This window comes from Alexandromys fortis, unplaced genomic scaffold (assembly GCF_014885135.2).
Source record: "Alexandromys fortis isolate MF-2015 unplaced genomic scaffold, M_Fortis_MF-2015_v1.1 scaffold_244, whole genome shotgun sequence".
In the NCBI taxonomy this organism is placed as follows: Eukaryota; Metazoa; Chordata; class Mammalia; order Rodentia; family Cricetidae; genus Alexandromys; species Alexandromys fortis.
Window position 1 is genome coordinate 1537563 of NW_026068150.1, and position 23769 is coordinate 1561331.

Sequence of the window (23769 nt, forward strand, 5' to 3'; positions counted from 1 at the left end):
AAGACCAGCTCCTACCTACCAGGCTCACTTCTTTGGATTTCAGGGAAGAGGAACTTCCAGAGGAGGCTGTGGATGCCGGGCTGCCTGAAGCATCTTTCTTCAGCAGGCGGTTTTTGTCAACGCCATTTTCCCGGGGTGAGTGTGTGGGACTGGCATGTGGAGAAGAAGGGTCCTCAACACACAATAAGAAGTTGACATGTTCAGAATGGACATCTTTTTCCATATTCTCAATTAAAGGGTAATACTGAAAATCTTTTAGAATTGATAAGTATCATACTCACTAAATGAGCAAGATGATATTTATAAACATAGGACCACAAGAAAAACAATCACATCTCTCCCAGGTGTGTTGTCTAGCCAGATATCCAACACAGAAATTCAAAATGAATTGGGAAACAGTTTTTCTTTCTGGCAGTGCTGGGCATCAAACCCAGGTCTGTCTGGGCCAATGGTAGGTAAATACTCTTCAACTGAGCTATGTCTCCAAACCTCATGTATTAAAAGGGAAATTATAGTTTCAGTTACCTTATGACTACCCCATTCCCAAAGAGCCATTAAATTCTTGATATGTGAACACATAAGACAGAGACACAGTGATTCAGCTTCATTCACTTACAAATGGATTTTTCTCAATACTATTTGAAAGAAACCTTGATGAAATGCATGGTTACCTCATTAGATACATCCACAACTAAATTGTCATCACTCTTGTCCCCATCACTGTCCTGAAAAAAAAATTAATTTTGTTTAGAAAAGGCAAAGAATAAATTTTGAATTGTGCAATTTCTTTCAACAGTTCTTGGTAGCAGACAAGCTAAACACTTAGGACATGCTTGCAGGCTTCCTTCCAGACTACAGGCATTTACCATCAGCCTCCTTGCCTCTTCCTCTAACCTGGGGTACACAAAGCCCCAGCAGGAATATGCCGCTGCAGTGAAATCCGGTTACCAAAACCAAATTTGCTCATGGAAAGTACACTCTAAGCGCTGGGTGTCTACAATGGTAGTATCTTTCTTAGAATCTGAATTTTATATACCATCATACCAGTCTACTGGTTTCAAAGAGCAACACATCATTTCTTTTATACATATCAGTTTGAAGATGCACAGCTAGCCAATATGGGGCTCACAGACAATTCATGACTATAGAGATAAATTTACTTACATCATCTCCCCATGAGGCTACTAGATATAACAGAAAACCAAAGATCTAATCTCTTTTGGGGACGGATGATTAAGCTCAGTTCAGAGTGCCTACTACTGACAGAGCCTTGAGTTTGGTCCCCAAAACTGCACAATTATCAGGTGTGGTGCTGCACACCAGTACTCAAGTCATGTAGGTTTAGGTCAAGGCCATACTTGGCTTCAAAGTGAGTTAAAGTCATCCTACCTACTATAAGAGATCCAGAGAGAGAGAGAGAGACAGAGAGAGAGACAGAGAGAGAGAGAGACAGAGAGAGACAGAGAGAAAGGGGAGACAGAAGGGTGGGTGAACAGATGTAAATCAGTGGCGAAAGTACTTGCTATGCAAAAGGACTGGCGATCAGATCCCCAGAAGTCACAGAAATGCCACAGGCTGAGGTCACCTGTAATCACATCACACAGCAGGAATAGACAGGTGATCCCTGGGCATTCTAGGTAGATGGACTCTGAGAAATTGGTAAGACTCTGACTCAATAAAACAAACAAAAAAACTGGAGAGCTTCAAAGATACACAATGGCAACTTCAAGCATGTACATTCAGGCATACCAACATACACATGGGAATTACAAAAAAGATAAGGCTCTTTAGCATGAAATATGGAGAGATGGAACTACAAAGTTGGTTAATCACAGCAAATTTCTAGGTTACATTCAGTCTGGAAAGCATTAAGAAAAGTTGTTAAACTTAAGATGAGTTCACACCCATATCAAAGTTTGAAAATTTCTCTTTTCTTAGCATGCTGGTTCAAATAAGAATGCCCTCTATAGGCTCAGATGTCTGAATACTTGGCCCCTAGTTGGTGGCTATATTTGGTAAGTTTGGCTCTGCTAAATGAAGTATGTTACTAGAGCGGTAGGTCTTTGAGGTTTCAAAGTTAAGTACCACTTCTTGTATAATATAAAAGAGCCACAGAGTTTACCAACAACATAAATTGACAGCCAGTGCTGAAGTCAGAAGCAATTCAAATTAAAATTTTACGGAAACGCTTTCATTGAAAAAAAAAAGGGATAAAGAAAATCTATTTTCTCTTACTATCAGATAAAAGCACAAATGCTCTCAGCTGTCAAGAGTAGAAATGGTGAACAAATACAAACTAGAAAAGTTTTGCTTTTAGAAAAAGAAATATAAAGGTGATCATAGTAGAAACAGTGAATGGAAAACTACAACAAACAATTTACTGCCACTCCATTCCTTTTTAATTCAGAAAAAAAAATAACCTTTCTCCTTTCAATGAAAAAGAAATATATGAGGTACACCTATACAGTATCACAATGATAAAAGTAGAATAATTAGTATTCCCATCTTTTTATCACTTCTGTTTGAGACCTCAAACTCCTGTCTTATACTTGTTCATAAACATATAACAGGCTGTGATAAACTGAATTTGTCTTACTTTGCAATATAGCACTGTCTTCCTCCTATCTAAGTGCTCATACTGTCTAAGTACTTTGCACCATTATCCAGATCCTCAGTTCCAGCACCCCCTTAGTCCACTAAAGGAGTATTGAGGTGAATCATTCATGTCTTCTGCAAGTGAAACATAGCCTTGTAATAGACCGTTCTGCAAATATAAGCCAGTATTATACAGTAAACTTTTGTCAAAGAGTCCTAGGCTTTGCCTCCCACATGTTACAATATAATCTCCTTATCTCATTCCAAGCCCATTTTTCTAACCAGACAAGACCTAAGTACCATAAAACCATAAGGGTAAGATATTGATTCTCAGTCCAGTCCTTCATTGTTGAATTAAATACACAAACCTCATGGAGAGCTAGTAACACAGAACTGGGTATCAGAATATTTCCTACCTTCTGAATATCACAGACCACTTGTTTGATTGTTAACATTTAATGTTAGAAATGAAAGCAAATACAAGCACCTCTAGGCAACAGATAGGGGCAGAAACATATTTAAAGGGCTTGGGTTAAAGTGGAGAGAGCCAATGATGAGTTCTTATAATATATATTAAACCACAATACAAACTGTAGACTGATCTTGGACCTCTAGGGAAATGCCAATTCTAAGAAAAGGTTGAAAGTTTCAACACAGCATAGTTTTGGCATAAGGTGCTTCCCGAGTTCCACTAACCATGACCTCTGGTGAAACACAAGCTCTGGGTAAGTTTCTTTAGCTATGAAATGGAGAGGATACCCAACTTGGCAGGTTAGAAGAACTAAATAAAATAATCTGTGTCAGTGCACAGGGTTCCTGGCACTAATCCTGGCATGCAAAATGTTACTTATTATTAGCTGAAGCCTTGGGCAAGCCCCAGGAAACAGAAGCCTGTGTTTAAACTTTCCCAAGTAGAGTTCTTCCTCCAAGGACCACATTTTGTTTGGAGATTTTTTTGGTGTGTGTGTGTGTGTGTGTATGTTACCATGCTGGAAATCAAACCCAAGGACTAATATATGTTAGAGAATTATTCTACCATAGAGCTATCTCCATAAACACTGATTTTCACACACACACACACACACACACACGTTTGGAGATAAGGTCTCAGTGTGTAGACCAATTAGCTGTGACACTGCAAACCTTGTGCTTCAGCCTCCAGGTACTGGTGCTAAAGCCTTACACAACAGATACTCACAAAGTGACTAAAGTAATTAAGTTAGAAAAAAACTAAGCCCAAATGAAGTGTATAACACACAGCCCTGAAGGGAAACAACATTTCCAATGTAGGAACTTACCTGCTTTGCTATATGAAGTGGTACAGAATTACGAAGAAAGCAGTAAGTAAGCAATTATTATAGGAAGTCCTTTATTCACTTACATAATTATCCTTATCATCCACCTTCCTTTTTTTGATGTCACTGGAAAACTCTGGACCATTTCTGCGTTTATCTGTGCCTCTTAGACTGTCTGGGACCAAGAGGGAATTACTCTGTAAGACAAAAAAGTACTAATAAAGGTTTCTTCCTAGGCTTCTTTGTACGTATGAAAATGCAACCTGGAAGAACTGCTTAAGAAAACAGCATCCCAACAATCTTGCACCCCTGTTAAATCACGTCTTAAGATTTCCATGACAAGCATTTAGACAGAGCTTAAAAGGAATCTTATATCAAACTGTTTAAACCCTGGTGGATCCTTGAGGCTCTATTCTCTTCTGTTTAGCACTGGAAAATTAGACACTTGATTATTACTGTGTGTAGATTTTTTTTTCTTTTTCACTGCAGCTTCTTGGTAAGGAATATGAACAGCCTTTAAGCAACTCCTGAGATCATTCCATTAGGCATACATTATGACCAGAAGTCACCCTGTGCCATTCTAAAAAGGCATCAAATACGCAGGTGGGAGTAATAGAAGTTCCAAAGCAAATCACTTTTTCCAAACACCAATAAGAGACTTTTAAATTCTTTAATTTACTGTTGAAAGTAAGATCTGGCATTGTTAGCCAATACCACTGAAATTTAATTTAAAGATTTCCTAAGAGGGAATCTTAGTCAGTAGTGAACCTCTAATATCAAAAGCAGTTCTCACATAAGAGGACTAATCCTTGCCACAAACCACACAAGACACTTTCATCAGCATATGCTGAATATGAACTGTTGACTCAAAGAAAACAGGCATTTTAGATATTTTTGGGTCACATGACATGACCTGGCCAGCCCTTCAATTTCCATCTCCCTTCAGGCTAAAGCAGAATGTGTTACAAAGAGTTCTTTTAAGAACTGGATTAGCATATGCAAGGGGGGCAATTTGTTCAGTGATGTGTTATTGCCTTGAACAATGCTGAATGAGCTACGCAAAAAACTGCCTTTCACAAGGCCCAGATAACCCCAATTTCTGCCAAGATGCCCTAGAAGTAAGCATAGGGGTGGGGCCCAGGGTCAGCAATTATGCTACCTTTCCTGACACAAATAAGACCACAATACAACAGTCTGTACAAAAAACAAATGTTTCATGGCACTCTTTTTAAGGCCCTGGTTTTCCATTCCTTACCAGTTAGCCATAATTAACCAGGTGGCTTGCTTGCCAAGTTCCCGGGGATAAAACATGGATCCTACTTCAACGGTATTCCCAGCTTCACCACACACAGAAGAACGAAAAAAATAAAAAAAATAAAAGAAAAAAGAAACCTGGGGACCACAAGGCAGTGTGAAGTCTCTCGTCTCACTTCAGAGCTGATTCTAAAAGCTGAGTTTTTTTATTCATGATTGTTCAAACAAAACAAATGGCCAGGAAGATTAGATAAAGGGAGAGGGACTCACACAATTCAATATGGAGAGGCTCAAAGGCCCACAGTGGCCGAGGCTGCAAGGTGAGCAGACTGGATCCATGAACTAATTATAATCACCTCTTTACAACACTCAGACTCCAATCAGGGCCCAGGACAGGCTACAGATGCAGAGTTAATGCAGCTCCTGCAAAGCAGTTATCAGTATGTTCAAAAGATCTGAATCAGAGCAAATGGATCCGGAGCAGAGCTGTATTGCACTGCACAAGTCCAGGCAAAAGCGTGACTGAGTCCAGGTCTAGGGCAACTTCAAAATCTCTCCTGCAAAATCAGCGGTGATTGCCCAGAGACTGCAGTCTAAACTCCAAAGAATGCTCCACTTCTCCAGGAACACCATGGTTTCTTCTGGGACAGTAACACTGCAGCGGCAGACCTTTACGGATGCCATGCTTCCGTGAATTAAGAACATACTACTTTAGTTTCCATTTCAGCAGCTTAAATGAGGCCTGTAACCTGAAAAGGTTTAGAAAAGCTCTGCAATGTCCCCTAAATTGGTACTGGGATAGTAATTAATATCCCTGCTTACCTGAAAATGGGCCCCATTCAACTAGCAAGCTTGTTACCAAATAAAGCATCTCTATGCCTTTAAAGTTGTGAATTTAATTCAAAGCACAGAAGCAAAGGTGGGCCAGAGAGGCCTAGAGAATCACAGTCAGGGATCCCCGCCTCATGCTACTGACAGATATCTTAAACTTTATGTTCACCCTCCAAGGAAGAGACCACACACCCTTGTAGCGTTGTCTCCTGAAGCACGATTAATAAAAGCTTAGAGATAGGTTTGGGGTTCAACCTGAAGGTCAGAAAAGCAAAACAGCCAGCCATCGGCTCTTACAATCTGATCCTGCCTCCAGGAATCTTAGAATAAGACTGCAATTGAGTGCTGTCTCTTCCCATTTTATAATCCTCTCCAGGGATAGAATCAAAGGCATGCACCACTGGGATTAAAGGTATGCACTGCCGGGCTTCTATGGCAACTAGTGTGGCTACTGGGATTAAAAGTGTGTGTTACCACTGCCTGGCTGGCTGTGAGGCTGACTGGTAGTGCAGTTTTCCTCTCTGAACTTCAGGCAAGCTTAATTTATTAAAATACCAATGAAATGTCACTACAGCCTCCATGAGCAGTTTTTCTGAGTGCAATGCCCTAGCGCTGCACAGCTAGCAACAGAAAATGTCTTGGTTTCCAACTACTCCTAAAATCCAAAGTAACTGCCTGGGTACTGCTGAATTTCTTATGACAACGAAAGTACTGCTCTAGTGACCCACCTGCTGCTAGCTCCTATGGCTAAAGATGAGACAGCTATTTTGATGGTCATTTATGAGTTACCAATATATGTATTAAGAAATAAAAGACTACTAAATACTGACTGAATGGCTTCTTTGGTCCGTCAGAATTTACAAGGTATCTAGAGTCTACATTATCTAAAAAGCATTTAAAAGAAGACTGAAAAAAATGAAATTGTTTCAAGTTCCTACAGAGCTGGCCACACAAGCACTTGCCTAGCATGTAAGAAGACGTTAGATGAATCTACAGCAACACAAGCGGGGAAAGAGCAAAAATGCATCAAACATAAAAGACAGCCAGATTCATGCATGGGAAGAAGCCAAGGCTACCTTTAGGAGACATCTTTTCTGTTTTATGTTTTACCTGGAACACCAAATGTCCAGACAGTAGAGATGACTGGCCCAAGACTAGAACTATTCTACCACTTACCGATTCAAATGTACAAGTACCTCCTCTCCCAGGAAGGTAAATTCTAAGCTTGGTTTCTAAACAGAAATATTTGTATCCAAATATATTACTTAAATAAAAGCAATAATGGCTCTTAAACTAGTGATGCACATTCTAATGTGACATACCCATGCCTGATACATGCTCTCTGATACTCCTTCCTTAATATCCATCTCTTGATCTGCTTTACAGACTTTCCACACCAAATGTGGATATACAATTTTAAAAGATGAATATAATCTACTTCTAAGTGAGCACTAAGTGAGCAGACCTTACTGGGAAATATTGCATGAGATTCCTTTCTCTTTAAAAAAAAAGAAAAAAGGAGGGGGGGGAATGGGGTGGGGGGAACAAGAGAGAATGCTCAGTGGCTAAGAGCATTTACTGTGCTTGAAAAGGACTGGGTTCAGTTTTCAGCACCCATATCAGGAGGATCACAACTTCCTGTAACGTTAGTTCCAGGGAATTCAACGTCCTGGGCCTCCTTAGTTATCTGTACACACACTGTACATATAAACTCATGCAAGCAAGTAGGCACGCACGGACACACAAAGAATAAATAGAAAATGTATAACAACAAATAATAAAAAAACAGCAATAAGGGGCTGAGGGACGGCCCAGTAAATAAGATGCCCACTATGTAAGCATGGGGACAGTGCATTTGGATCACTAGCAACTATACAAAAAAAAAAACAGGGCGTGTCCTGTCACCCCGGCACTGACAGGCCACAGAGACTGGTGGATCCATTTGTCAGCAATGCTGACAAAACAAACTACAATTCTGAAACTACAGTGTTGTGCTCACTGGCCCACCAGTCTCAATGAAACGGCCAGCATCAGGTTCAAAGAGGACCTGTCTCAAAAACTAAGGTCAGAAATGACCTAAGAAGATAGCCAAAGTCAACCTAAAGCCTCCCTATACTCTCTCACAGGTAAGCACACCTCCACACACACAGTACCAAAAAAGTTAACACTTCCTGCCTTTCCACCAACAAGCCAAGATAAGCACTGGCAAAGCCCTCTGCAGAGCCACAAGCAATGATTTACTCCTACCATACCCACGGGCGCTAGTCCCTACAGACACCCTGCCATGGCAGTGGGCTTTTCCCAGACCTCCTATTTTCAAGATTTTAATTAACCACACAGAACAAATAGACAATATTTTAAAGTATTCACCTACCAGGTCAAGATTTAACATCAAGTCAGATTTTGACCAACATGCGAACAAAAACCAGTGTTGTCATGCTGACAGGGAGGCTTTTGCGTGGCCAAGAAACCAGGCTGTCAGTTCACATTGTAATGGATAAACTTAAACAATCTAAAGGGCTTCTCCAACACTGTCACTTCTCAAACACTGTCAACTCTGGGCAGAATTCTATTACAAATATATCGAGGACTGAGATTTTCAAGCTGTATATTAAGTTTTGCTTTTACATTTTTAATAAAGAAACAAAATCATCTTACTTGTCTTTATTTTTTTTAAACAAAAAAAGTAACTCAAACTAGGATGTATGCAGCCCAAGGGAATATGAAAAACATGAGCAAATCAAAGTCTAAAAACAATGTTCACAAAACAAACTAAAATTCTGAAACTATAACCTTATGTGCTGTACATGCTTATGCTCTGGAGCCAAGTACAGTCTAAGGGGAGAGACTTATCTGATGTATCTGAGAAAGAAAACAGATCAACCTTACTTGATGACTTCCTCCTCTTTGTATGCAGAAACCACACAGGAAATGGCTGGACAAGGTTAAGAGCAAAGGTGTGCTACCCAACATAAAGGGGCGTGTACATCAGCCACAAAAAAAAAAAAAAGAGTATTGCAGATATTTGCTTCTTAAGAGTGACATCTACCCATGCTACCCATAGAACAGCTGTAAAGTTCTGCAAGACAGGAGCTCCTAGAAACACAACCTGGGAGGTGGCAGACTGGTACAGGCCTGGAATTGCAGCATTCAGGAGGTATAGGCAGGAAGTGCAAGGGCAGTCTGGGCCACATGAACACCCATCTCAAAAAAAGAAAAACCATTTTTTTCCCAAAAGAAACCCTGTGTGCACTGCCTTGAGGTGACTCTCTGTAATGACAGGGAGCATCCTTCAGAAAACACACCAGGGCCTTTTCTACTGCAGTAAAATGGCTAAGACTGAGCAAGACAGTCAGCAAAGTGTTCAACCTAAGCGTAAAGGAGGTCAACAGTTTCTTAAAATATCTAAACATCCAATGCAATTTTACAACCATACTTTCCTGTAGGAAAGTACAGTATATGCATCATCTACCTTGATCTGTCATTGCATGCTGAGAAGATACTAAATAAAGTAGCAAAGACCTAGGTGCTTTGATAAGGATACAAATCAATTTTATGGTCTTGTTCCAAGAATTTCACTCTTTAGCATCTTATCAGTAATCTGATAAGATTACTATGCAGATCCTAAAAATTTAAGTTAATGGCAAGCCTTGTGAATACATTTCTCAAACACTACTCTCAAAAGCTTCACGCACCTGAGTAACTTCTGCCAAGGAATTTAAACTTTGAAGCCACGAATAGTGAACAGGAAAAGTACTGTGACAGAGTAAAAGTTACACAGGCTTTCCTAATATCAAAACAGCACAATTCCAATGGGTTCTCCAGCTGCTATTCTGATTCCCAAGGGAACATTCTCTGCCCTGCAGGACAAGTGTTTGTGTGAGACGCACAGATTGGAGACTCGTGACACCTCATTTATCCTCGGTTACACTAAGACAAGACGGTGGGAACCTAATTTGATAGCATACTCCACACTGATAATTAACTTCTCGGGGAACATTAAAACAATTAGGTAAGGATGCACCCCATCACATCTGTCTGCTGTCTCCATCTACACATGACGGCAATTAAGCCATCACCCTACACTCTACTTCTGCAGCAGTGCAAATCAGCCATTCACATTTTCTGATACCCACTTCAAATATATATATAATATATATATGTATATATATATATTTCATCTCATAACCATAGGGATTAACTACTTGTCAAAGGCATAGAAAGTACAAGATTGTGTCTACAGAGCGCAAACATAACTTCTCTAACTCTGCAGCAGGCGTGATGAGTCTGACTCATCTGTCTCTCAGTTACATGCAGAATGTGGTTAAGTTGTCCCTGGACCACAGAGATCTATGCTGTCAATGCAATGTGGCCTTGAGAAGATGACAGTGAGCCTGTGATATTGTACTGGGATATCACGATCTAAACTACAAGACTCTGTCACCACCTCTCAAGCCGCCATTTACCCTTCACTCTGGAGGAGAACAAATACATAATGCCCCCAACCCATAACTTAAGAGACAGCAAAGTCAGTGTGCCAAGCCTTTCTTGTTTGGTGCCTTTCAGTTTTCTACAACCCAGATACGGATGAGAATCTCTACTATAAATTCCAAAGCTCCTAAACCAAAATTTTTGAGCACTTTGGACTTTTTGAGTGCCTTGGACTTCAGAGCCTATATGTATTTCCAAACAAAAACTCAGATCTGATACACTTTCAGACCCAAGCACTTTAAATTAAGATGTTCAAACTGTTTTCTAATATAAGAACTGGTCCCACATTGACAAAACGTTAGGCCAGTACCTGAGTCATTTGGATTTCTGACAGCACTTTATGTCCACAGCTCTCCTCAAACAAGCAGAGGTTGTACTAGTTGCTGATCTGAATTTCCAGTGGTGAAACAGCAATCATCAGAATGACAAAAGAGTAAGGGAAAAGAACCACATGCCTGCTCACAAAGCTTTGAATTATAAGGCACAATATGAAGTCTAAAACTGGCTATGGAGACTGGACTGACGGCTCAGTGGTTAAGAGCTCTGGCTCTTATTCCAAAGGATTTGGGTTTATTTCCTAGCACTTATGTGGCAGCTTACAACCATCTTCAAAGCAAGATCCAATGCCCTCTAGCCAGTGAGGCCACTAGGCACACTGGTGGTGCATAACATACACACAGGCAAGTCACCTATATATACACCTTAAACACACACCCATGCACACACACCACAACAAAACCCAAATGGCTGTGGGTGAAAGACACCAGTTTTTGTAATAATCACAGTGGCACAGACCTAAATATTTTTCTAGGTGGCACAGGCCTCAGCATTCATCTGATGAAAGAAATCCCACCCCCAACCTGTTGCAGGTACACACAGCAATCCCAGCCACATAAGATCACCAGGCCTGCCACCTTCAGGTAACAGCAGTGATGTCAGTTCCAAGCAGTTTTAAATTCTGCCAAAACAGTTATGTGCAGAGTGGCAACTGCTTAAGAACACTTCACATTTCCTACTGTGCCTGAAAGTTAATATTTTATAGGAATCATCTCAATTTTAGCCTGTATTTCCAAGCTATCTCTTCACAAGTCCAGTCAAAATTTAATTAGTCGGCGATCAGGCAGAAGAGTCCTTGTTATCCTTGCTTACTTTCAACAAAGCTGAATGTACTATACTGAGCATGTCTGCTTGGTTCGGTCAGCTCAATGGATAGATAATATACTGCCATCCAAGCAAATGGATCCTCACATAAACAACTGCACTGTATAACTTGAAATTTTTTAACATAGTTTTGCTTTCTGAGTATGTGCATGTACCCTTAGGGGTAGAGATACCCAGCACAGAATTCCCGTAGAAGTCAGAGGACAACTTGCAGAAGTCAATTCTCTTTTTACCACGTGGGTCCCAGAGATTGAGCTCAGGTCATGAAACACCTTTCCTTGTTCTTACTTGTATTTCAAAGGGGAGAAATACCCACACTTACTGGAATTTCAGATGTGCACTTACCACATCTACACTGTTATACCATTTCTTTTTAAAGATATATAATTATTTGTTGGTTCTCCAATGCCAAGTATTTCAAGTAATGTGTTTAAGTGATACTCCTTTTAGTCAAAATGTAATGCAAGTCACCTTTAAACCAACTGAAACATTTGTACAATAATTTCTTGGGGTTTTTTTTGTTTGTTTGTTTTACTATTAATAGCTAAGTGGTGAAGAACACTTGCTGCTCTTGCAGAGGATCCAGGGGCCACACAGTGCTTAACAAATGTCTATTCCAATGAATCTATCAATGCCTTTTTCTGGTCTTGGCAAGTAAGAGGAACGCATGAGGTGAACAGGCATGTGGGCAAACACTCACACACTTCAGTATTATTTATTTGTTCAATAGCTGTACTTAAAAATTAAAAAGCAAAATGACAACAAACAGGCATGTTAAAAAGGAAGAGGCTAGCAAGTTGGCTCTGAAAGTAGAACATAATGATAAGATGAATGACTCAAGTTTGATCCCTGGATCCACTTGCTGGAAAGAATCCACTCCTATAAATTGTCCTCTGACCTGTCCATGTGCACCATGGCATACCTGTGACCATACACATCTGCACACAAAATAAAAAAGGCAGGCAAAAAATTGATTTGGGGAATTATAGGTTAAAACATATGACAATCAGGACAAGTCCAGGTGATACAAGTCCTTCATGATTATTTATTACCTTCCGGCTCATCCATGGGGACATTCTGTTCTTAGTATGTTTTTTTTTTTTTTTGTTTTTACATTAAAACATACTGTCCATGTTAAGGTTCATTTATTTTCTAAACTAAAAGCATAAACAAACAAACTGAGTAATATTATCATTGGAAGACAAAGATGAAGCACCTACCAAACAGTGGTAAACCACATTGCATTTTCTCTGGGTCTGCGCATTTTTGCACCTGACTTAAGAAATACTGATATCAAATAGCAGGAAAAATAGCAGTAAGGAGTCAGTATATTCATGGTTTAAGTTGTCTAAATTTGAAGAACCACGGGCAACAACCACCTTACCCCAAAAAGGTACCAGAGACTTTCACTTTCACGTTAGACAAATTTTCATGGAGAATGACAAATGGAGTTGGACCGTGGTGGCGCACGCCTTTAATCCCAGCACATGGAAGGCAAAAGAGATTGATCTCTCAGTTCAAGGCCAGCCTGCTCTAGTTGCCAGACAGGCCCCAAAACTATGGAGAAACCCTGTCTCGAAAAGCAAAACCAAAAAACAAAACAAACAAAAACAAAAAAAGGAATGACAAATGGAAGCAACTGTACCACAGACTGAATACACAGAACCTAGCCAAGCTTCTTTTAAGCCAGCATTACAAATATTTGCAAAATGAAAAAAGCAAATTCATGAAAAGCATTTTTAAAAAACATTGCTTTTTCATTAATATTAAAAAGTAACTAACACAACTGAATAGCTCTGTACCTATTTTTCTTTTTAAGTTTTATTCTAATCTTGTAAATATCAGAGCATCTTGCCAAGAAAACCAATTCCTTAAGGGTACTCAGTAATTTTAATTAAAAAGGAGAAACATTGAGTCCGATCAATTGGAAACCATCAGCTTGTAGCAACCACCTTCTTCTCTCTGGTGAAGGAAGACACCAGCAAAGAGACAAATAAATTCAGATAAATTCGGACTCACAACTCCAAATGCTTTCTCAAGAATAATACTGCAATATTTTAGACACTAAGAGTACACATATCTCATTACCCATTGTTTCTCATATTCAATTTTACTCCAAGTTGAGAAGCTACTTAGTTTTATATAACTGCATCAAAAAATAACTTAGATAATCATAACAATTTAGCTCCTCTACAGATTATGTTAATGTTTGGCTCCAGTTAATATACTTTCCCCATTTTATCTCACCACCCAAGATCGTGCAGTTATGAGGCAGGAAAAGCAGTAGATATACATATATACACTTGTAAATATGTCAAAACTCTGATATGTTAAAGGACACAAGTCATCACTTCTTTTATATTATTCTGTGTGCCTGGAATCCTCCACCTATCTATGATGTTCACTGACTCTAATACACACTTAGAAATAAGCCACAGCTTCCTAAAATTCGAGAACTGCTTTCTACTCCATTAAGGATACAACGAGAGGGAAGGGCTATTTCAAAGAAGGAAGGAGACACAAAGAGAAGTGAAGGACAAGGGGAAGGGACAAGTAAATATGAACAAAGAAATACACATAAGTCTGAAAAGGCATAATGAAACCTATTATTCTATATGCTACCTAAAAAAAACTAATTTAAAAATAGAGTATGCAAACTTATCCCCTCCTTCCACATCCTTACCTCCTCCCACGACTAAGTACTTGTTTACATCTTTCAGCCAAAATTATGAGGAAGTGGCCACTGTAGAAATTATATACAGGTAAGGCCTCAAGCAGCCTCAGCATGAAAACCTGTTTGTGCAGAAAGCATTTCTGAGTCCTGAACCAATGGAAACACTTGCAGAGCTGTGACATCACAGGTGTGTCTTTTAGCACTTCTGTTACTTGTCTTGTCCTTGACAGATAAAAATGCCTTTGTTGCATAGCTACATATGTATAACTGTAAATGCCTCACATGTAGGGAGCACTCAATGAGTGCATTCACATAAGGTGGAAGAGTAGAGAGGAGATAAATATTAAATAAGAAAAGTCGCCTCTCAAATAAAATGAATTCACATAAAAATAACACTCTTCCACCACATCTGCTGATTTTATAGGTCCAAAGCTGGGTCTTAAAATGTTGTACTCCACTGAATAAACATGGAAGAAAAGACAACAGTCTACAATAATAATACCAAAATAACAAAACATGATGGTCACTTCATAACTCAAAGCCAATTTCCTCAACCTTAAACTCTTGTCTGTCAGGTACTTTAGTTCCCAGTTAAAGCTTTTGTCTATCTTCTTCCTTTCCTCCTAAAACCACCCAGAAAACCCTACACTACAATAATTTAAAACCTCTCAGCTTAATAATTACCCATATCCCTTGACAAATCCCTATACAAGAAGCACAGAAGTAGCTATCTCAAAGAGAAATTTTAAAGCAGTCCCTATTCTAAATTGAAAGGTGGTAGCGGATACTTAGCTTGTCAAAGTGCAATCTTCTTACTATACTCCAAAAAGTCCAAGATGCGGGATCACACCTACGACCCAGCACTCGAGGCTACAATGTGAGGCATAGCTCATAGGATTGTGTGTGTGAAAAAAAAAAAAACAAAAAAAAAAAAAAAAAAAAAAAAAAAAAAAAAACAAAAAAAACACACACACACACACACACACACACACACACACACACACACACAAGTATGCGCGCACACCTGGGGAGTGGGGGCAGTACTGGGAGCAAGTTCCACAATATATAATTCTCCTTCCAAGCATGAGGCCCTGGGTTCAGTTCTCAGCACAAGAAGAAAAGGAAGAAAGAAAAAAGAGAGGGAATGATTTAAAACTCAGCATCCCATTTCATTTTTTTAGACCATGCTTTAAATATAAGCAGGAAGAATCTGTAGGGCACCTCATTTAAACAGAGCAGGTCTCATTCTGCATCCTTAAAATGTGTCTCTCTCCCATTAACCGGCATGTGCTTGCCATCCAGCACATGAAAGGGTATATATGTGAAAAGATGAGCTCTATAAACACACAGCCCTGTCTTTGAAGCTCCATGCTTTCAAGAAGTTATGGTTGCCAGACACAGTCTTAGCTCTAAGGGAAATTTTGATCAAGTTTAGACTTGAACAAAAAGGATACAAAAAAAAAAAAAAAGCAGAGGAAAAACAGACATGGAAAATTAGCAACTAAGATGCAGTCACAGAAGAAAACAAACTGTTTAGATAGAAATAACAGTAATTCATTCACAGATGGGCAATAACTGTAAAGGTGATGTTAAGAGAAAAATGAATATTCTCCTAACTACATGGAACCTAGACTGCACATATAATGCATACTTAAGCAGGTCTGGGCTATACATCGAGTAGTAAGGAATCACAGCAAACAATTTCAGCAGGCACCTCTCCTCAAAGGCCAAGATTATAAAAGAAACAAGAGGGCAAGCACTCAAAGAAATAAAATGATTTTTAAAAAGAAAAAAAAGAAACAGAAAAAAAAAAAGAAGGAACCCAGGTCTCTACACACGGGGCGTCTGTGTGTCTGCTTGGTGCTTGTGTTCGAAGAAAGGCAGTTTGGGACGCAACTGGATCTGTGTTCATGTGCAACAGGCGCTGGGGTACTTACCGTGCCCGGTTCTCTGTCTGCTCCCGAGGTTACCAAGAAACGCACAGACACGCCCGTTCAGACACAGAGGCAAGAACAGAAATAAAAAAAGGGGGGAATAATTAGAACACAGGCCCCAGGCAGTTTTAAAAATGGCTTTATTTATATAAGTCATTGCACATTCCTAATACAGTGATTTCCTGAAAATTACAGTATTTTGTAAACATAAGATTTACAGTTTAACCATACACAAAGCCTATTTTTAATTTCTTGACAGAATAAATTACTTTTCTTCAAAAAATTAGTCAAGTGCAATTTGCCCAATATTTAATGCATACTAGGATTAAAGCCTACAAAACTAGTAACAGATGCAACTGTCAAGCCTTTCATTTGAACACATTCACTTTCAAATTTAACTTCTTATTTCGCCCCATTTAACAAACATCACTTTCTTTGAAAATTACCCAATTAAGCAGTTAACAGTTCTCCATAATATGGTACAGGCCACTGGCATTAAAAAGGCAGTTACCAAGATGTCAGGATGCCTGCAGGCTAGCAAGACAGAAAAACCCACAGCTGCCCACAGCAAACCTTGAAGAGTGGCAGGGTGAACTGAGTGTCAGTGGAAAGCTTTTCAACAGCTCCTGTTCTCTCACTGTTTGCTCTCTGTGTGGGGCTGGGGCTTTCCACAGCGAGGCACAGCTCTGCAGCACTGTCTGAGTATGAGAGCAAAGCCTAATCTGGCTTGCCCAGCCTCTCACCTCTGTGGCGTTCTGCATCGTGGTGTTTCTTGTCATCTTTTATTGCCAAGTGAGACTGCCCACTCAGAGCACTAGACAGCGCTAGAAGGCTGGCACTGCCCCCAAGGGGCGGGATGCCTGGAGGCTGAAGTCCTGAAGGGTGAGGCGTGAGAGGTACTGGGGGTCCATGGCCATGAGAGAGATGCTGAGCTTGCAACTGCTGCTGCTGTTGGCAGTGGTTGGAGAAAAAGAAGAGGACGAAGGGCAGAAAAAGGAAGAACAAAAGAAGGAAAAGGAAGAAGAGGAGGAAGAGATGAGGTAGAAGAGGAGAAGTAAAAGCAAGAAGAGGAAGAAGTGGAGGAGGAACAGGGGGAAGGAAAGGAGGAAGAGAAGAGGTGGAAGAGAAGAAGGTGGTGGTGGTGGTGACAGAGAAACCATTCAGGAGAAGATAAGAAATAACAGAAGATGTAAGAAAGAACAGAAGTTGGACATAGAGAAGGGAATGGAGACAGAGGTAGGAAAGAGGAAATGAGGTTAGTGCTTTTAACTCATCAAAAGTTTTTGCCCCTCAGTACTCATCCCCCAGCCAATCCCAAAATCTAACCCAAGAGTCTACACCTGCCACTTTATACTGTAACCAACCTGGACAATAAAACTTTATTATCAGGCAAGTCCGGCTACTTTAAAAGATTGATGTGCGAATCTCATCTACATTCTAAGTGCCACTCTGTCACTGAATCTAAGCTGTGCACTGCTTCTGAGTTTGCTGAAGTTCATCAGGGAACATAGGTATCCCACAAGGAAGTAACTACACTATTTAGAAAATGAGTACATTTTACCCAACATTAACTATCACAATGATGCCATGAGTAAAAGTCAGAAGCCAGAAAGCAGGAAGTGCTGGTATTTGGAAGACACCCTGCACTTGTGTCCTTAACTCAGCCAAGCCCTCTGAGAACTGTAAGGAAGCAATGGTATCCCCATTGCTCAGAGCAAACAAGCAACCATGGGCTGGGAACTCGCTGAGGTTCAGTAGCGTGAAAAAGTGTCAGTAAGCGCTGCACTTGCGCCCAAACTACTCTACATGGTACCTACTCTTCTGACTGCTAGAAGAAACCCTGCAGCCAATTTTTTTAGAATCCTTCCACCCAACCCTTCTTCCTGAAATCCAGCCCCACAAACCTCTTCTAAGTTAGAGAACAAAGTGCTGAGACTAAGAGGCTGAAACCTTGAGAAGTAGTTTTTGACTGAAGAGATCTAGAGAAACCCAGGTGCCCCCATTCTCAGGTTCTTTTTCCCTTTTCTAAGGTCCACTTGGCCTCCACCTAACCCACTCCAGAAGTTATAAACTTGCAAGTAAGAAACCGTTCTCTTGTTCTCATGTATTACACTTAAACAAATATACAAGAAATAGCCATGAACCATCTATCTGGATGTGTCTCAGCTGTCCAATGTAGAATTTGTTTTTGACAGTAAAAACAGTTAAATCTCAATGTCTACGGTTTAATGTTAGAAAATGCTTAAGATTCTAATCCATATTGATTTCTCAAGACGGAACTGCTTGTTTATTTACTGCCTCCTCCTCACTGGAACACACAGGAACACTGAACTCCTCACAGCCTCCACCCACACCAAAAGTCCATCTAATTCCATTTCACATGTGCTTCCTACCCTCAAGAATAAACAAAAGGCAACATCTTAAGCACTGAAAACCAGTGATTTTACAGTAAATCTTCAACCACTCTCAGCACCCTTAAAAATCTTTAGGAGCCCACCTTCTTTTCAAACTGCCACTCCTTACTAAGAGAATTAGTTTTAATTAGAGGGGTAAATGGAAAACGGGTGAGGTCTAAGTAGACACATTAATAGCATTCTTGGAAATTATTTATAAATTACTCATTCTCCCCTTGAGCTCACAATCACAGTTTCTTTACATGTAAAATCACCTTCCCGTCATCCAAAAGACACTAATTCTTGCTCTGTCACCTTTTCAGAGTTCGGCAGCAGTGAGACATAAAACTGAAGAAGCTGGCAGTAGCATCGCGGTCCAGTAGGCATGCTCATTAGCACTTAATTAGAAACGAGACACCTGCCACAAGAAATGTGCTTGGAGGAGGATGAAGAGCAGGTCTGCCCTACTAGCAATTACTATCATTACGTGGCGAGCACGAGCCACGTCCAGCTTCGAAGAAGCAGTGAAGCAAACACAAGCCCACCACGGGTCATTAGGCACAGCATTGATTAGAGGGAAAGAGACTGCACAGAGCGGAACAGACAGCCACAGCATGACACCCCTTTCCATCTACAAACTTGCAGGATGAAACCAATGGCTAAGGACTCAGAGACAGGATTTTAGTTGGTAGCAAATCTGTGGTAGGAAACAAGTACGACGTACACACTGTAAAGACGTTCTCCCCCAAAATCCAAGCTAACTTTAAGAACAACAACAACAAAAACCCCTAAAAAGCAGATTATAATACACTATTAAAGAGGGCTCAGCTTACTTAACCATGAACTTTGTCATAGCTGTGAAGTAGTTCTGTGGTTAAACCCAAGAGTTGAGGTAATGAAGATCAATGGGAGTATTCAACAGACTAACTGGCCTCAGAAACCTTCCACTTCTACCCTGTCCTATTTTCTCCAGGCCCTGCAAAACCAGTTGTCTGTTACCTAGAAGTAACTGGACTCATCCATCCTTGGCTTAGGAAACCTGAAAGCCTTTTTGATTCAAACAAAATATTTCTTATAAATAAAATTACATAATTTATAAAAGCAAAATATTATGAAGTAGTAAACCTAAAGAACAAAGAAAGAGATGGGTCACAGCCATCAAGACACTCTAAGCTCCAAAACCTTGAATATATGCCTCCCATCTTCCTCTTGAGCCAGAGTAACACTGACGTTCATTATCCCATCTGAGTTCTCACCTATGGTAGGGTGTGTAGGCAGTGGGCTCAAAGAGATATATGACACAGTGCTCAGAGCCACAAGCACTAAGACCTTTTCAGCTACCCAAAAACAAGGTCAAGTTCACATCTGTAGCACAAGGAAAAAGAAGGCAACCTCCTCCAAAGACAACTGTGTTTTTCTCCCAGTGTAGCCAAGATAAATGCTCTTGAAATTACACAATTCCATGTACTCAGTCATAAATTCACTTTTACCAAGGAGCCCAAGGCAGGGATAAAGACAATCTAGTTCTTTGGTTTCATGAGCACACCTCCTCTCAGTTGCACTTCTTAATGCTTGTTCCTGTATCCCTGCTCTCTTCCAAGGAGACTTGTAAAAGGCAATCAAGCTCCCAGACACAGCATTGGCCTTTCTTTTAAAAGAAGATAGATAATATTGGAAAAGTAAAGGCCTAAGATAAAATATTTATTTACATAGAGGGCTTATATCAGAATAAGTTAACTACAGAAGGGCAGCCCAACTTGACTCCATCTCTTAATAAAGGAACATTTTCTCTCAACAAAGTTTCCAGAGACAATCTGGTACATATCACCTTTGCCCAGAGCAAAAGCGGCAATACCATTTAAAAACATGTCTTAGCACAAATACATACTGGCATTGCTAGACAGCCACATAATAGTTCTACCATTTAGAAAAATTTTATGCACCTGCCCTCCCCAAACTCAAATGTCATCTGTCACTTTTTTCAACACGGCAGCAAGGATAAGATAATTCAAACTCCTATCCAGACACTACTATTTAAAAAAAAAAAATCAGACCTTTAAGTTGAGGTTTATACCATATAGAGGAACAAGACAAACAGTGTGGTGTACAGCTGTCGTTCTAAAGCAGAATTTTAAAGCCCGGAAGTCAGGCTTAATGGTAGAGGGAAGCCTGGCATGCTCATGCCTATTCATTCACCTTAGAACCTTCATCTGGCCATGGATCGAGATAGAGACAGAGACCCAAATTGGAGCACCAGACTAAGCTTTTAAGATCCAAATGAGGAGCAGAAGGAGGGAGAACATGAGTAAGGATGTCAGGACCATGAGGGGTGCACCCACACACTGAGACAGTGGAATTAACTGATCTACTGAGAGCTCACCAAGGCCAGTGGGACTGGGACTGAATAAGCATGGGATGAGACCAGACTTTCTGAACATGGCGGACAATGAAGGCTGATGAGAAGCCAAGGACAATGGCACTAGGTTTTGATCCTAATACATGAACTGGTTTTGTGGGAGCCTAGCTTGTTTAGATGCTCACTTTCCTGGACCTGGATAGAAGTGGGAGGGAGGACCTTGGACTTCCTGCAGGGCAGGGAATCTGGACTGCTCTTCATTCTTGAGAGGGAGGGGGAATGGAGTGGGGGGAGGGGGAGGAGGCGATGTGTGGGAGGAGGGGGAGGGAAACGGGGAGGAGGCGGAAATTTTTTTTTCAACAACTAAAAATAATTAAACAACAACAACAACAAAGAATTGGGAACAGGCTGAGTGAGAGACAAAAGCAAACCAAACCCCCGAGTTAAGGGTCCTGGAAACCCACAAGAAATAAAGTAGCCTCATGCATACCACACAACAGCCTTGCTATTAGAATCTAGCTATATTAGCCATGCTATAAAGAACCTGGCTGTGCTGCTAACATTCGGAACTATATTGCAATGGTGTGTATGGCCACTGGCACTTTTGTTCTAAATCACAAGTGTAATGAAGTACATCACTACAGAGCTACCCAGAAAGGACACAAACTATGGAAAGACTCAAAACTCCATGCTACCAGCCACCAGATTCCAGAAATTTAATTCATTTTACAAACCCAGAAAAAATCATGTAACAAAATCATACTTAGCCCAACTGGACTGAAAGCTCCTCAGCTGGCATCTCCATGCCAAAATTATAGCAAACAGCACTGACAACAACATGTAGGTAAACAGTTGTAAGGAAGACAAGATGTGACAAGTGGTATTACTGAATGCTATAGAACATTCTTCCTTAGTCTCTAGTTAAACACTTAGTTCTTACCTTGGGAATGTAGAGGACAGAAGAAAACAATAAATTTGTTCAGTGCATAAACAAGTGTCTATCTGGCAGCAGTGGCATCAAGGCCACTACAGCAGCTGCCTAAAAACTTCCTATTACATGAATGGCTTTTCTCTACAAGAGAAACAACGGTGACAAACAGAAAGAAGCTGCTTACTGGGGCCAAGAAATCTCCAGCCACTTATAAACAATAAAGATATAGTAGTAATGCACTAAGGGGCCCAGAAAAAGACATGGGAGAAAGTTCCTACGAACCATACATCTGAACTTAGCTCAACAAGAAACAACAATTTAACAAACATGAGGAACTCTCAAAAGAAGAGTCATCAAGAAAATGTAAAAAGGCTTCCCATTGCTTCATCAGTCTCCAGTCTGATGAGTGTGAGAGGCACTGAGATGCCTGTCAGGATGGAGATAGCAAAAAGAACCAAACCAGTTTTAATAAAAGGTATAAAGAAAAGTGAACCTACGTGTTGCTAGGAATCTACACTAGCAACTTCGTTAAAGAAAACACTGGCAGCTTCTAAAAAAGTAAAGTTAAAAACAGAACTTCCATGTGATGCAGAAACCCTACTCAGAGATATACCTGAGGGAAATAAAATTTTCTCAGAGACATCCGCACTTATATGCTCACTACAGTATCATTCCCAACAGCTAAGATACACAAACAACTGAATTCACCAACACGTGAATAGACAATGAAAACGTGATATACACATATAGTCTTGGAAAAGTAGCAAACACAATGAGGTATGAAGCAAAATCCTGTGTCAACCAAAGCAAACCCAGGAAATCCAACCATTTATAACAACATGGGTGACTCTAGAAGGCATCACACTATCTGAAATAAATCTAATTTTAAAAAAAATCAGCCAAATATAAATGACTAATACGTATTTATTTATATAGTGTCTTGAACAAGCCAATTGATGGCCACTAAGTGTTAGAAGACATGGGAAGTCAATGATAATAATACAAGGCTTTGTTCAGTGGTGATCAAAATATTTTAGAAGGAAATATTAATGGCTGAATATACTAACTAATGATCTCTATAACAAAAGGGGTCAATTTAATGTGAACTGTATCTCAATTAAAAAAAAAACATATACCCATGTACATGTTTAGCCTCTAAATTGGGATGTTTTACTTTCTATGGAGCAGTTTCTCCCTTTTAAAAACATTTTTAATTATGAAATGGCTTTATCAAGGAATAAACTAAAATTCATATAGTAGCACCTAGCAGGGTGCTAATTAAAAGAAACAAACATACCACCAACTTGTTTACTAACTAAAATGCATATTAACTGTGGGAAAATCCAGACAGCAAGGCCAATTCCAGATCTATTTGAGATACTAGGTAGTATTCTATTTAAAAAACTAACAAAAATATCAGACTGACTTAACCTGGTTTGATGTGGGAGTCTTCTGTTTTGAGTTGATTTCATTGGTTAATAAAGAAACTGCCTTGGCCCATTTTATAGGCCAGCCCTTAGGTGGGTGGAGTAGACAGAACAGAATGCTGGGAGGAAGTGAGGCAATCCCCATGACTCTCCTCTCTGGGCCAGATGCGATGAAGCTCCAGCCCAAGATGGATGTATGCTAAAATCTTCCTGGTGGGTCACCACCTCGTGGTGCTACATACATTAATGGAGGTGGGTTGATAAGGATGTGAGAGTTGGCCAAGAAGAGACTAGATATAATGAGCCAGGCAGTGTTTAAAAGAATACAATTTGTGTGTTGTTATTTCGGAGCATAAGCTAGCCAGGAGGCCAGGAGCCGGGCGGCAGGAACGTGGCCCACAGCTCCATCTACACTGGTTGAATAGTA

At 40.1% G+C, this 23769-nt stretch overlaps 1 protein-coding gene across 13 annotated transcripts in view; it reads right to left on the reverse strand.

Moving 5' to 3' along the window:
• Positions 1-23769, reverse strand: part of LOC126491516 (transducin-like enhancer protein 1) — an 89912-nt gene that overhangs the window by 24568 nt on the left and 41575 nt on the right. For 7 of the 13 annotated variants that reach the window (XM_050127253.1, XM_050127251.1, XM_050127250.1 and 4 more), the window contains 5 exons: positions 16979-17183; positions 16239-16255; positions 3977-4087; positions 672-725; positions 20-172 (listed from right to left, as the gene is read on the reverse strand). In XM_050127253.1, the coding sequence (XP_049983210.1) occupies positions 20-172; positions 672-725; positions 3977-4087; positions 16239-16255; positions 16979-17183 (540 nt within the window). The remainder of the gene's footprint in view (positions 1-19; positions 173-671; positions 726-3976; positions 4088-16238; positions 16256-16978; positions 17184-23769) is intronic. The other 6 variants (XM_050127256.1, XM_050127252.1, XM_050127246.1 and 3 more) reach the window with 2 other exon arrangements.